At 38.9% G+C, this 15,938-nt stretch overlaps 1 protein-coding gene across 1 annotated transcript in view; it reads right to left on the reverse strand.

Annotated features, from left to right (window-relative positions):
• Window positions 1-15,938, reverse strand: part of LOC114448150 (CUB and sushi domain-containing protein 3-like) — a 184,495-nt gene that overhangs the window by 99,144 nt on the left and 69,413 nt on the right. Inside the window, exons 20-29 of the mRNA XM_028424904.1 lie at window positions 14,090-14,206; window positions 11,401-11,616; window positions 9,909-10,097; window positions 9,052-9,221; window positions 7,785-7,941; window positions 5,847-6,038; window positions 4,223-4,349; window positions 3,367-3,569; window positions 1,851-2,042; window positions 803-941 (exon numbers count right to left, since the gene is read on the reverse strand). Of these exons, the coding sequence (XP_028280705.1) occupies window positions 803-941; window positions 1,851-2,042; window positions 3,367-3,569; window positions 4,223-4,349; window positions 5,847-6,038; window positions 7,785-7,941; window positions 9,052-9,221; window positions 9,909-10,097; window positions 11,401-11,616; window positions 14,090-14,206 (1,702 nt within the window). The remainder of the gene's footprint in view (window positions 1-802; window positions 942-1,850; window positions 2,043-3,366; window positions 3,570-4,222; window positions 4,350-5,846; window positions 6,039-7,784; window positions 7,942-9,051; window positions 9,222-9,908; window positions 10,098-11,400; window positions 11,617-14,089; window positions 14,207-15,938) is intronic.

The raw sequence follows: 15,938 nt of genomic DNA on the forward strand, positions 1-15,938 counted from the left end.
CATTCCCAAGAGAGAAAGCAGCATTGTGCTAACTCTATTAGATGTTTGGTTTGAAGGACAAAGCTGAAGAAGAATCGTGCAGACTTATTCTCCTCCTCAGTTGGATGTAGGTGTGGGAGTAAAGAAAGAGCATGTATACCTATGCTCCTTCTCCAATTCTTTATAAAATGACAAACTTATCCTCAACAGTCAGAAGAAGACTTCTTTTAGGCTCACCTTTGTTTGTTCTGCTTGTGTTCCCTGTACATGCTTAAATTGCAATTAATAATGTAAAGCACATGTTACGAGTTTCATTCTGCAGCGAAAATGAGCTGTGCTCATATCGCAGTTCAGCCACACAGTATTCATCCTGCAATCTTGTTGCACCACATTTCAGCAAAGTGGCTGGAATATCTGACTTTCAGGTGTCTGTAGAGACGCGACGGCCTTACTCCTATCTCCCAACACACCTGGACTCAAACTGAGGTCCTCTTCTTAACACACATGGCCAATTTTGCTCAATACTATGATGTTATAGCTGGTTCCACTGCAAAAAACAAGCAATTCCATGGCACAGCCTGAGCCGCTGTGCATCCACTGAGAACTGAGCCCATTCTGGTTCAGGCAAGTTACAAACCACGGGTTTAGGGAAAGCTTCATCTTGTAAGCTACTGGGCCATGTACTTAGGGGACAAAACTGTTATTTCAACATCCCTGGCTTTTTCTTATCCGTCACCTCATACCCTGTAAAAAGCTCAAACACACAAAGAATTTATCATCCTATTTTGTTAATATATATATATAATTTTCCCACCCACATTACCTGATGAATGCGAGAGAGATGACATAGTCTGAGTGTACTGCAATAAGCCAGTCACAGTCTTTGCTATGTGGGTAGGGGTGTGGGTAGTTAGGAGAGAGGATGAATCCAGAAGACCCAGTCACATTCCCACCACAAGGAGCTGGAAAGATTAAAGAAGGAGATCAGTAAGCAAAAATATTCTTTAAACATGCATGTACTGCCCACTGCAAACACCGTTACCTAAGCTGAAATCAGCCTGAGACTTGCAAGTAATACATACACATAAGTCATTGACTTAAATTCTACAAGTACAGCAATATAAATATATTCTTTAGAGATTTTAACTGAATGCATTAGGTTTTTATGACTTTTCCTAATGCCTCAGCATGTCATGGATTTTTTGTGCCTAAATCTTAAAGCCTTATGAGTGGTTTTACTTGTCATTTGTTGATTTTATTAAACACACCAACAGCTGTCAAGTGTCACTATCTGACAGAGTGTTGAAGTAACATGATGACTGTGCTGCTTTTATTTAGTGTGGTAAACACTTCAGTAGTATAAGCACAGCTGACATTTTCACTCATACAACATTGCTTTTGGCAAACATAGTTGTGAGTTGTAAATGCACTGTAAGACCTCCATGTGCGTAGACCTTTTTTCTGGTCTGAAAAGATTGTTAGTCCAGTTGGCAGCAACTCAAGAACATCTAGGTTTCTTTGGACCTACTTAGTGGAATTGTTTCTAATAGCATTGTTAAGTAATTAGCTGTTAAGCTTAATAAGACGATGTGCTGGGAGACTGCAGAGCACTTTTTAACCAGCAGCACAAGTGGATTTATCCAAATAAGAGCTGGCAACAACTCAAACATATCTGGTCTTTTTTATCCTACACATATTTTCAACACATCAAGTGAGACAGAATTACAGCCTTTGCTGCAGCCAGTTAATGGAGTCTCTTCTCTCTCCTCCTGTCTCTCTGATCCTCTACACTTCCCTCCACCATCCCCTCTCCATCTCCTCCACACATTCCCCCTTCTCTCCCTTACACTCACTATCTCCCATTCTCTCACCGATGCAGCTTGGAGGGCTGGGCTGCCAGTAGTATCTATTTTCCACTTGGATGCAGGTGATTCTGCTCTCTCCCTGCAATTCATATCCTGGATCACAAGAGAAGGTCACAGAGTCACCGGGCTCTCGTCCTTCTCCATTGCGACTACCATTCATAGGAATACCCGGATCTCTGCAGGCTGTTGCAAGTGAACCTGAAGGGGAAATACACACACACACACACACACAAATGTGACACACATGTAAGAGCTGCACATGTGGAGCCAATGTACAGGGAATCAATGGATGCGAGAGAGAATATACAAACTGTTCACACACAGTTTCATATCATACAGCTGACAGCTGTTGAGCTGAAACTGTAGCTCAGACAGAGTTACAGCACAGAGCAGATTTCTAACTGATATCAGTCAAAATCCTGCCGTGTTCTCCTAATCGGTTTCCCTAAACCACAGCTGTGCAGTAGCCCAGAGCTTTGAGAGTGATCTGGTAAAAATCTGATGGATTCTTCAGATGTTCCATTTCAACAGTTTATTGAGACACTAAATACAGTTAGGTTTATTAAAGTTTTGTATCCCCCCCACCCCCAGAAAAAACAAATACATCTATCACAAAGTAGAGAAGAGAGAAAGAGAGAAATACACATGAAAAGGAAAGTGTGGTGGAGATCATACTGCCTGTGATGTGCACATCAACAGTTGATTTATTGTGAGGAGAATATACATTATACCTTACATTGGAATAAAGACACTTAACCTCAGTTCTGAAAAGACAATATTAAATCATAGTCGTTATCCACAAAATGTTGTTGACCAATCATATGAGGCAGAAGTATTGCTTAGCAGCTGTGTAGGTTTACGCACACAAGCCTAAACTGCCATGTGTATTTATTTTACTGAAGCATATTCTCAAATCATTGTGGGCAATCCCACAAGACTACAATCCTTTCCCCACTCTTACTTTTCAGGTTCTGAAAACCTGTAGCCTTCGGCAAACAGGGTAGTAAAATACCGTATGTATATATCTGAAACCGTTTCCATTCTGCTGTGAAGTGAAACTCAGATAATTAATTTTACATTAGGCTGTGGTGCCTGTATGCTAAAGAAAATTGAAACATTTACAGCATCATCACACATGGCATACATTATGTTTGGATTTCCACTTGCTTCCAGGTTTGGAATTGTAAGAATTCACAGGTAGAACACAGAGTGCATTAATATTAAAGCAGCAAAAAGTGCACTGGAGACAGTCAGCAATGATCTGTAAAATACCCGAGATGTTCACTGCTCATCAAGGCGTGGTTACAGATTACAGCTACAGAATATAGAGTTCCACAGAAGAGGATATAATCTTAACTGCACGATTACACTCACATATATTCTGGGTAATGACCCACATGATTTTAACTCGCAATAACAGATCTCACTAAGAGGAGATCTAGTATGTAAGTTATAGCACAGAAAAAGCCTCATTCAGTGATTTTTTAACACACTAAAACATAAAGGTGAGGAGTATACTTACTTGAGAAGTCAATGGCAAAACCAGACTTGGTAATGTAAAAGTCAGTCTCAAACTGAATGGTGACGATGTTGAGAGTGGAGTGGATTCCCTCAGGCAACAGGGAGCCACTAACTTCCTTCAGAGACATCTCGTTTTCAGGAGACCCATCCCATACCTTCAAAATGTCATGAGACGCCTCTGTGTCGAACGCAAGAAACTGGAGACTGAAAGAGACGAACACAAGCAATTGTTGGCTTTAGTTTATTTCAGTCAATTTACCATATTATCTGTCATATGGTTAATGAGGCCTTTAATCTATTCACTACTGTTTTGTTAAAATTAATATTTATTTTGTTCATTTGCAGATTTCTAAATCCTAAATGTACAGTAACAAAAACAAATACTCCCAGAATGCAGAGCCAAAATAGAAGCTGCACGTGACAAGCTTGTCCCCATGCTTTTGGGAATTTCATTTGAGATTTGGCATCACTCAAGCTCTACCAAAGTTGTAAAGATGTATTAAAAGCAATACTCAGTTCTTGTACAAAAAAACAAATGTTCTTCCAGTTGTATCACATAAATCCACTCAGCTTTATGTCTGCTGATTCAAGCTAACAAATCCAAATCTTTTACAAATCCATTCATTTATAGAACTAATGTTTTATCTACAACAACAAAATAGTACAACAAAACAGTAGTACAACAACATTTGCATATTATGAGAAACTTAATGGACATCTTAATTAAAACCACTAAAAAGCTACAAATGGTATAACACTATGTGAAGACAATAGCAAGTAATGTTTCATTCACACTGAATAGCTGCATATGTATAATGTATACTTTATGTATTAGCAACTGAACTCTATGTATTTACCTGACAATGTTGCCAGAGCTGACCTCTATGGTCCAGGTGCATCTCAGGTTGTTGTCGTAGGGGAAGGGGTACCCAGGTGAGAGGATACGCCCAGTAGACTCACCCTTAAAGCTTCCACCACACTCCGCTGAACATGAGTGCGCGCACACACACACACACACAATAGAAAATAGGACATATGGATACGCACAATCAAACACAAAAGGAAAACACAATCACAAGCTCTCAACAGCTTAGAGTATTTAGAAAAATAAATAAAACAACATGCTTAAAGCTATTCTGCTAAATTCTTGTCTCCCCCTTCTGGCAGTGCCAGTAATTACGGACGCACTGTTGACATGTATGACGTATTAAACAGAGATTTATTTGGCACTGACAGGCTTAAGAGCACAACAACTTCCTGTCTGACTACTACTCTAGTCATAGTGCAAAATTCATTTTGTCTTCAAGTATGCCTCCTAATGATGCTATTAATTACATTTAAAAAAGACTGTCTAGTGAATACATAGGCTGGGGCTTGCCTTGCACAGAGGACATTGCTACAAATGCTAATGACTTTATCATCTATGTTTCCTCCTCTCTGGTTATCGTGGTGGTATCTATATTACAGAATAAATGACACTTAATTAATGGGAAAATTGTATTAGACTGCTCTAGTGATAGGATATAATCAGTATCACAACAAAGAGCAAACGCAAATTCCTTGACAGGAGACAGGATGTGGGCCTAGAGATACGGCTGGAGATTCTATTTCACATTCAGCTCACGGATACAAAGCTCACTGTTAATATTGACCATCCAGTGATCTACTGTAGATAAACAGTTAATCAATAGAGTGGTTTCACCTATTTTTGCCACTGTATTGAGTCCACCACAATGCCAAACTGGAGATATGTCTCATTGAAAACAGCCCTGGAACACAGTGGCATTTAAAGTGCAATTCTGCACACGTCCAGAATTTGTAAATCATTTTTTACCCTAATCCATCACAGCCAGGTGTCAAGACGGTCACTGCCTCACAACACCTTTCAGACTCGAGCAGCGTGCAGGTAATAGCTTTATCATTTCTCTGTTTTTTGGTCTCAGCACATTCTAAATATGAAAATACAGCCAAGAAGAACGTTATGTTTCTTCAAGACTTAATGTGATATGAATACTCTAGTAATAATGCCCTCACCGCTAGTAAAATGCTGATTAATTGCTTGCGATTTAAAACATTTAAATTACACAGCCTGCAAATGAGGCAGAGTCAGAGCAACACAGTGACAGCTCAACAGCAATTCTTCACAAGTTTTTCACTATAGTGTTCCTAATGACTGCACAGAAAGATCAATGATTTACGCTAAAGCATCAGAGCTGTTTAAATTCTCTTACAAAATCACAAGCGTTGTATTTTCTTTCAACATACTTCAATTAGGTAGGAATCATGTCAGGATAAGTCCTTAGGATTAACACCTAGCTGAGCAATGTTGACAATCTGCTTGTTCAGACTAATAATAAAACCCCCACACAGTGGGAGAGAGGAGGGCCATGAGACGGGTTCAGGACTCAAAGACAGCATGTTCAGAACCAAAACCTGACACAGAGGAAAACAAGGTATACAGACACAGGCAGACAGGTTTACCTATACATGATGGGAGGGGGTTGTCCCACGCCCTTCTCTCTCCAGTCATGCACTTCAGCATTCCACTACCATGAAGAGTGTAACCTTGGTCACAGCCAAACGTGATGGCACTTCCAGCAAAGTGACCCTGGTCAGTGATTTTGAAGCCAAACTGCGGCACACCTGGATCATCACAGTGGGACAGCTCAAAACCTGCACAAGCACAAAGGAAGAAGGATGGAGAAGTTAAAGAATGATGACATAAGGATCACAAATCAAACTATAGTGTGTATCAGCATTTATCCAAGCCCTGGGAAGAGTAGTCATCCAGTAAACTGTGCCATATTGCCATTTATCTGTATTGTAAACAGGTATTAACTGAGCTTTGAGAATTCATTTCCAGTTGGGCACAAATAAGGGCTTACAGTGCAATTGTATCACTTGGTAATAAAAGATTACTTTAAGGGCCACAACTAAACAATAATTAAGTTAAATATTAATTTGAATTTGGACATTACTATGATTGAGAGACAGCCTATCAGCATGAATCACTTTGGGATATTGTAAAAAAATTATACATGTAAATATATGAAACGCACCACAAACAAGAAAATGCTGCCATAACTTATTATGTTTGAACTTGACCATGACCTTTGCCTGTGTTCCTCTCTTTTCAGGTACTACACATCAGTGATCTGCTATGCAGCAAGTCGCCCCACATAAACCCCAGCAGTGCTGATTTATGGCCTCCTCTCACAGCAAGGTCCATGCCCATGCCAGATGTTATGATAGTATTACAAGTGTCATGCCCAGTATAAATCTCTAGCAGTTACCGCTCACATTTAGAAAAGTAAAAAAAAAAGTGCTGCCTTACATTATGCTATTTACCTTGTGCACATCCCTGGAAAGAATCACAGATGAAATCCAATTATGCATTACTTAATTATGGGTTATTTCTAAAATTCCAAAGGCAGCTTGTAATTAAGCCATTTTTTTTTCAATAAATTGCAGTTGCATTTAGATACAGATGGCAATTTATTTTGTTGCAAATGAGCGCACATTCTATATTAATGTACACTTTCTTTTATTTTCTTCTGTCAGGATGTGAATCTTTAAACCCTGACAAACTGCACCTAATTGTAAGACTGGTGCTAGTATCACTACGTGTACCTGGCACAATTATCACAGGATGAAAAATCTTTCAAACTGTTCTTAAGTTCAGAACCGTTCAAAAGTCCAAACAGAACTTCTCATTAACTAATGCATTTTGAATTCTATCTTAGAAAAACCACTAGGAGACAAAAAAGAATTCAGAGAGCTTAACTGCAGGTGTAACACAAAAACACTTTAAATTGGTCGGCAAAATGCAATGTCACCAAAACATTCCCTCGTCACAGTAATAAATTAGAGATGGTTAGCAACAACACACAGTCAGCAAACCAATTAGGGGGAGAAACAAAGCCCATCTATTATTGGCCCACTTATAACAATGGCCGAAACTTTCAATACCACACATGCACTCGCGCATATGCAGCGGCACACTGTATAGAGAGCATTTACATACACATCGCTAACGCACACACAGAGGCACAGTGGTTTCAAATGTTCCTGACAATAATTCACCTGTTTTAACAAGGTGCAAGCAGGCAGGCATGGATGCTAATTGCAGGAGTGGAGACCAAAAGAAAAAAGGGAAAGAGGATTCACGCGGAGAGACAGAGAGAGAGAAAGGACAGAAAGAAGAAAGCTAATTTTCCTGCAGGAAAGGAGCAGAAACAGCATGCTGTGTTTAATGGATACCCTGACAGTGAAAGACACAGTGAAGCAGGGTGAGGGTCAATTAAAATTTTCTTTTAAATTTTGCTACTTGAAATGCCCGGCCCCTGAAGAGAGGCTAAATTCACTCATTTGGAAAAGCTTTAGGGTCCTCCTCCCCCAGGGAAATGTAATTTAACTTACTGTGGTATATGAGCTGGAACCCTGCTGCCGTCATCTCATGGTCAGAATAGAATTCCAGCCACAGATAGTTGGAAGTGCTTGCAAGGGACAGACCTTGCATCAATGTCCCTGTGTAGGTGCCAAGAAGTGGAGCTGTGCCATCTTTCCCATCATAAAGCTAATCGGAGACAGAGAGAAACATGAAGAGTTTTCCTGTTTATATTAGGAATTACAAATTAATACTGAAGAAAGAGAGCAACAATTAAAAAAGAAGCAATTAGGACAATATATTCTGGTTTATATGGTACCTCTATAACAAAACCACTGTCCTAATTGAGGTGTATAGATTGACTGGAGTGGCCATAACCTCCCATTGATTTGATCCTAATGCTAATGATGAACGACCTCCTGAAGATGGACTCATGATGCAAAACCAAAACCAGAAACTTTTCTTGTCTTCTAGTCTTCACTTTTTCATTTATATATAAGTTTTAACAATTACTCACAAGTTTCAATAAACCACATTTCAATAAATAAACACCGAGATTCAATATGAGTTTTAAAACAGTCCATTTCCCAGCATAAGGAAGGTAAATTAACTGGTTTTCAGTGTTCAGCGAATTTGTTTTCGTAACCTTATTGAATTTTGAATCATAACTTCTTTGTTATTTTATTAACCACACATTTTTATATATATATATTTTAAGCCATACACAAAGTGGAAATTATTTGTTCAGAACAGCAGCACCTACACCTCCCTGATTGATATCTGAAATAAGAACAGAAGAAATAAAAGGCTCCTTTTGTTTTGTTACTTTATGCTTCAAGGCAATTTAGCTCTCCAAGCATTTCCACCATTTCTCACAAAATGACTAAGTAGCAAAGATTACAGTCTGCACAACTTCATCACTAGAAGCACAGAGAGTAGGCTACAATGTTGTTAATTGGAGCATTAGACAAGACATCTGCATCCCAAAAAGACTGCATTCCAGACATGAAGTGGGGACTACATAGGCATTTACATCACATCTGCAGTGCAAAAATGTTGGAAGGCCCTTGAGCAGAGAAAGATTTCCTTCCTGGAGGGATGCTGCCGTTGTTGTTTGAGTTGTGCTCTGGTTTACAAGGCTAAACATTTCTGCATTCTGCCTGCTGCTTTTTTTCTCCTCTCCCCATGTTGTACATTAAAAACATTAATAAAAAAACAACATCAATTTATTTCACTAATACAGGCTCTCTGTTCATCTGTTCTTTTTAACACACAAGAGTGTCTGCATCGAGTCTTTACCTTCAGAATGTCACCTTGAGCAAGCTGAAAGGTGTTGGCAGTGATGTTGATGCCTTTGCCTGTTTGCACCTGAATGCTGTACACACATTCGTGGCTGTTGTCATAGTTCATTGGATAGTTTGGTGACAAAAGAACTCCCTCATTGTTGGAGATGGTCGATCCGCATTCGGCTGCAAAAAAACACACAATGGGCACACTTAGTTATGCAACAACACGACACAAGAGAAATGAATTCACAAAATTAGATATTACGCAACTGGTTCATCAGCATGCTTTCCACAGCAATAAAAGGTACAGTATAATTCTGACTGTAATTATCAACATCACTATCACATGACACTGACACATGAAATCAGTAGACTATTAAAAACACATTGGATTACATTCCAGAAATAACTGTTGTCAATCAGAGAAAGTTATCAACTGTGATCATTTCTTTGCATAGATTATGTGCAGCACTAACTCCAGATTATTAATCATTCCTACTCCACAAACCACAATGTGGAATGGAAGCACAATGCTATGACATGAACTGACTAGATCTCTAGAGTCACATCTTAAAATATACAAGTAGTGTAATTGAGCTACTCCTCTCCCCTGACCTGCCCTTGAGCACCCTTCATTGGAAAAGAGATCTCCCAGGACAGTTTTAACCTACTGTAGCAGCTCACGTCAGTTAATCACAGGCCTGGATTTTACATGTATTCTACTTAAGTGAATCTAATTCCACTGAGTTCTTAAATGTCTAGTAAAAGGTTTAGATCTGTGCCAAATACATTTAACAGCTGACACTGGCTAACGTTGTAAAATGCAAAAAAACGACAAAGGAAACAGAATAAAAGCGGCTGACCACGTACCCACACACCTTGGCAGAGGGGCACTCCACATGCGGCGGCCACCTCCCAAGCACACAATCTCCTTTGCCCCCTGTAGACGATAACCCGTGTTGCAGAAGAATGCCAGAGTGTCTCCTATGCCAAACCTGGAGCCCGTGTGCCAGCCAAAGCGAGGCATTCCAGGGTCCTCACAGGGTTCAAGATTGTACTCTGCAAAGCCAAAAGAGAAGTCAATTCCAAAAATATATTCTCCATTTGTTATTTAAACTTGACACTGATAATAACCCCGATGGGGAAAATCTGTCTATTCTCATGTTGCTTTCAAAGAAGACTGCACATTCAGCCATAGAAAGCAATATTCTAGCTTGTGAGGATTAACGGTCTTGCTCAAGGACACTTCATCAGATTGGGATATGTGCCGAAAGCTTGAATCCATGATGTCTAGATGAAGTATGGGCTCTCTAAAAACTGGGCCACCCTCTGTGCACTATTTTTTTACACTTGAACTGTAGAGGCTTTATGATTTCAGATGCAATACACCCTGTGTACGAAGAAAAAGGTCTTACTCCCATCAGCATTTCTCTCACGGCTTCTATCTGACAGTATGCAGAACTATGTAGGCCTATTGATTGTAGCACAGCTAAAGATTACAGCGACACTCTACTGTAGAATGTGGCCTGTGAGCATCAGCAGGCTTTAATCAAAGGTCATAAAAGGTTAAAAAAATGAATTCTAATCAGCAAATCCATAGATGCTAATTACAAAGCATGCAAGGACACTCACACAAACATGCTCTAAAACTAACTTTCATGAATATTTATGGCTGCATAAGTTATGCTTCACTTCAGTGAACAGCAGGCAAACATTTAGCCAGAATGCTCATGAAGCAGACCCTCTCTTTCTCTCACTCCGCCACTCTTTCACTCTCTCCGTCCTCTCTATCAACCCTGCTCACTCAGCATCACCATCTGTCTCATCTTCTTCCTCTCTCTCTAATTCTCAATCCCTTGGTTTCTGTATGGGGGGTCCATTATTTCTGTACACCAGCCCCCTCTCTTACCCCACAATCTCCTTAGTTCTTTTTAGTTCTCTTAGACACTGGCCCACATGGCATGCTTTGATGATCACTCAGACACTCACTACCTGCATGACCCTGTTGTCTCTTAATTATCCTCCTCTGACTGGTGCTGGCCTGAGGCATGGTTTGCCGTAAGCCTGCTGACCGACAAATCACTCCTCACATGTTACTTTATGCATGTCTTTAGAGAAGCTTTGGGCTTTTGATCTCATTACTGAAAGAACTGTCTTTCTGTCTGCTCGCTGCTGTCTTTTACCTTCGCTTTCCACCCCTCCTTAAGAGCTCCACCCACCACATTTTCCTCCCTACAGCCTCCTCCACACAATTCATCCTTCTTACTCTTTAAAAAACCATCCTAACTCATCCTGTCTATACAGATATGAATACTCTCCCCTCCAATCCTCCTACAGACAGATCCCACATATGCCTTCTTACCCGAGAAGGAGATGTTGAAACCCTGCAGCGATATGGAGAAGTCAGAAATGAAGCGTAGCTGGGCCTTGAAGTTTCCATATAGTCCAGCATTAACTGGTGCCGGCCTCTCAGAGCCAGTCAGTCGAGCCAGGGGCTGAGCGAAGCTGCCATTTTCTGTTATCAAAAGGTAGTCATGGTGATCCTCCAGGTGGAAGGAGTGAAAAGTAAACTGGACACCTTTGAGGAGCAAAACCGAAAAGTCCAGTGTTAGTGCAGAGTTTTTTAGAAAAATATAAATTCACTGTTAGAGCTAGGAAGACAGTCTAAAAAAGAATATGTAAGTCACACATTATATATAAAGATAGATATAGAAGTATATAGAGAGAGGAATGGAGGGAGATAAACACAGCCACAAGTGAAGTTTCTCTCATTAATATATGACTTGCTGAGAATCTAATTCATGAACTCCCCACCAAGTCACCCACAAAAACCAAAAGATCTTCTGCCAAAAAAAAAACCCAGTACCAGATTACAGGTCACTGCCAGAGGTCTGGTATCCATGAAATAATGGATCAGGGCAGTTTGGTGGTACAGGTGTGACCTCCATAACATGAGGTGGCTTTAATGTTGTGGCTAATTGGTGAATAATTATCATTTTCTTTGATTGCCAACATGCCCATCTACAACAAACCATTTATCAAATGAAATGCAAAGTGATAAAACTGAGCTATGTATATAAAACATGTAGACTGCATGTTTCTGTTATCATCATATCTCAGGACCAATAAATACAACATCTTTCCATCCATGATGGCCACTTGGCTGTTTTTCAGCCCAATCAGTGCTTCAATTTCACTGCCATCTGTTGAATCCGTTCAATATGACTCTATAATATCCTCCACAATGTTTTGGCTCACTTGATAAAGAAAGTCCCAAATGGCTCTAAAATAAATAAAAAATCAAATGATTGATTGTGCTCTTAAAAGGCAAATTATGTTACAAAGCATAAAGGCACATGATCAATTAATCAAGACCAGTTCCTATGAGGAGACATCCCAATATTGTAATACAGCAGGCAGAGGAGGCCGCTAATAAAACCCTGAATGGTTAGCTGCTATCTCTAAAGATGGATTAGTTTTCCGGTATGAAGCCAAACATAAAATGTAAAAATACAAAAGAGATGGATGGTGGATGAAAAAGAATAATTATCACAGAATGAACCTTGAGTTTTATATATATCCTCAAATAGAAAAAAAAGTTAAATAAACCTGTGTTTCAGACAAAATCTAACAAAAAATAATGTTCTGTAATGAAAACCAACTAAGAGTAAATATATTACACAGGACAAAGACTAGTAGAGTATGTAGAGACAGATCAACTCTTCTATTGAAACCATTTTGCATATGTTTCTTAATGACATGATACTAATTTTATGGACTCACCTCACCTCAAAATCATTTGTCACATAAAAAAGTGAAGGTTTCAATTGCAGTTTTTTATGTACATAATTCAGATTTAATTGCTTCACACTAAATACTTTCAAAATTTAATAACATGCCATATTAAACAGTGTAAAATGTAACTATAATCAGTCAATTACATTAACTTTGATCACTCTAAGTTGTTGATTTTTGTTCACAGCTGTGTGTATAATTAGGTTCAATGGCTATTGAAATAAAAAAGGCTAATGCTGAGAGAAAATGCTGGTGCTGAATATAGAGAAGGGGTTTTCTTCACTGGACACCCCCACATTTTATAGCATGCCATCTCCTTATAGAAACTACAAACTAGATATAGACTAGATAGAGATATATTAATAAACTTGTCATCACGGGCAGTGGGAGTATGTATGCAGACAGCAATTACATTAATCTCGCATGGCAAAAGAGAATTTAGGGGAACAAATTAAACATTTCTTGAATCAGTTAAGGTTAAAAATATTGAAAAGAAAATGTTATATGGCGTTAAACTCCAACATCGGTGATTTGGATGGTTTGTAACACAACAATCAAAGGTGACGATTTGATTTTTGACAATAGATAATCTATTTCAATGGCCTTTTTGAAAGATTATAATATGATACATTGTGGTAAAATATAAGGATAATACTGCTAAGGCATGGAGATAAGCTCAGTGTGCTTTTCAAATAATAACGAGAACTTCTGGTGAGTGATCACACTGTGATAACAGCATTAAAGCAATAAAATAAAGAATGATTTGTATAGACTGCAGGTAGAGCAGTGAAATGTCAAAGCTGTTCATTAATTGAACTGCATAAAAATACAATAAAATACAATATTTTCTTACTAATGAAAAATTTAATCCAACTGAGGAATGTAAAAGGCGCCCTACTGCATAGAATATGTTCAAACACATAAAGAATGGTGAAGAAAAGCCAAACATTAACACTGAGATTATCTGTGGTCATGTAAGATATATTCTTTACGCACTTCTAACGTTAACATTTAAAACCCTGCAACGTTCTGAAAATGTGTTGAGGGGGCGATTTTCTAATTTATGGTTACACAATTTGGCCATTGTTGCTGTAATAAATAGAAAAATAAATCTGCTGTTATGAAGCTGTGGTGTGCAAGTACAAGATATTTCATCCTGGCTATATGAGGCTTAAGACCAAAATAAAACAAAAATGTATTTTGGTATACAGTGCATAGGAGATTACATTATCTTAAATAAAAATGTGTTTTCCTACCTTTTCCATGGCTGACTTCTACCGTCCATGTACAGTTCAGAGAGTTAGGATACAGGTCTGGGTATCCAGGTGATAAGATAATGCCTCCAGGTCCTCTGATATCCCCTCCACATGATGCTGAATAGAAAAGGCAGATAATGAATGATAACTGTTGCTGTGGGGGAAAAAAATGAAAATTGTAAATGAACCAATAAATCCTTCACCTGAAGACAGAGGAGAGATTTGGATGAATAATGCATTTGAGTCATATCACATCCTGTCCCGCTATTTTTATAAGTACCTGTAATTCTGCCAACACAATGTGTTTTTCGTCTGCCTCTCTCTAAACCAGCCCAACTGCCTAACAGGACAGTAAATTATTCATTAATTCAGCTATCTATCCAGATTTTCTTCTCTCTGGTATCTTTAAACTGAAAGACACTGTCAGAAAACACGATAATCCATTAAACGTACTTACAATACACATAAACTGACACGCATATTCAGTGGATTAGAGCATCAGGATTTATTTTCATTGTGAGTTCTAAGTAATTTTAAATTCTTTCCAGACCAAAACAATTACTCTCCAAGTACTTTTCAGTCCGGATAGAATGATAATCCAGCTGCAAACCCCTGTGCAGAGTAGTTGCAGATGAGATGATAGGACATACTGTCTAAAGGAAAACAATCATGTCACCTGGGTAATATGACTGTCACAAATAGTTGACTATTGACATAATTTACTGCCAGAAAAGCTCCTTATCTCATCAGGGGACATTAATGAGATAAGTTTTCACCCTCAATAGCTGCTGGGGAGTAGGAGGTTAATGCTAGATCTGCCTGAAGGTTAAATGGTGTAATTGGATATTGTTCAAACCTACGTTTTCTCATGCTGTCAGCGGCTTTGAACTAAAAGGTCATTCACATAAATGACAGCGATTTTTAAACACAGCATTCACAGAGTTTGACAAGATGTTTTTTTGTTTTTCTTGTCGTACTAGAAATGCACAGATGCCTTCTTACAACAGCAATCATTGACAAATATTAGAAGTAGGACTCCTGCGTATGTACATATTTTCAAAGTAATGAATGTCAGATGATGTTTTGAAGGATCATTGAGATGCCTGGGGCTCCACAGCTGCAACACCCACCCCTCCTCTTATCCTCTCTCCTTAAACTCTTGGGCCTTCCAGCAAGCAACACATCAAGGCCTGAATCCTTACCCACCAACAAAATTATATTAAATATTTTATTAATGAGCCAAAATTACATAAAGTCATTAAAAGTGGATGAGTACGCTTGGCAAGCGATCCCCTTCACAGGCTCAATAGGCGGGGAGCCAACACTTTTTGGCTCCAGTTTGGCACACAGCTAGGTAAGAAAATGCTCTAGGATATATAAAGAGTTTTCAGAACAACCGCTGGGATGACATGGCTTTGTATCATATGGCTCATTACGGGGCTTCCTGCCAACCATTGCATGCATTTTATTTGTTACTTCATTTCAGCTGAGCAATCCGTGACAAATGCACATCATTCATGGGTTGTACACCGCTACAATAATTGCCCTACAACAATTGCCCTTCAGTGTGCTTCAAATGTACAAAAACCGTACAAAAAGCAAAGTTGTGCTAATACAGCCCAGAGAATGAGAGATTATATGAGATATCAGAACTACCAGGAGCAAGTTGAACCTCATGCTTTGAAGTGGAGCATAATCTGTCTTAGTATTGCATGATTCATAACACCACAGTAAGTTGTTCAAATACGCTCTGGGTGTATTTGTTGAAAAAGCACTTTGACAAGTGTCAAGTATCTGTCTGGTTAGTTAACATTATGCTGGTTTTGTTAACACCTGTCTATCCATCCTT

This window comes from Parambassis ranga, chromosome 16 (assembly GCF_900634625.1).
Source record: "Parambassis ranga chromosome 16, fParRan2.1, whole genome shotgun sequence".
NCBI lineage: Eukaryota > Metazoa > Chordata > Actinopteri > Ambassidae > Parambassis > Parambassis ranga.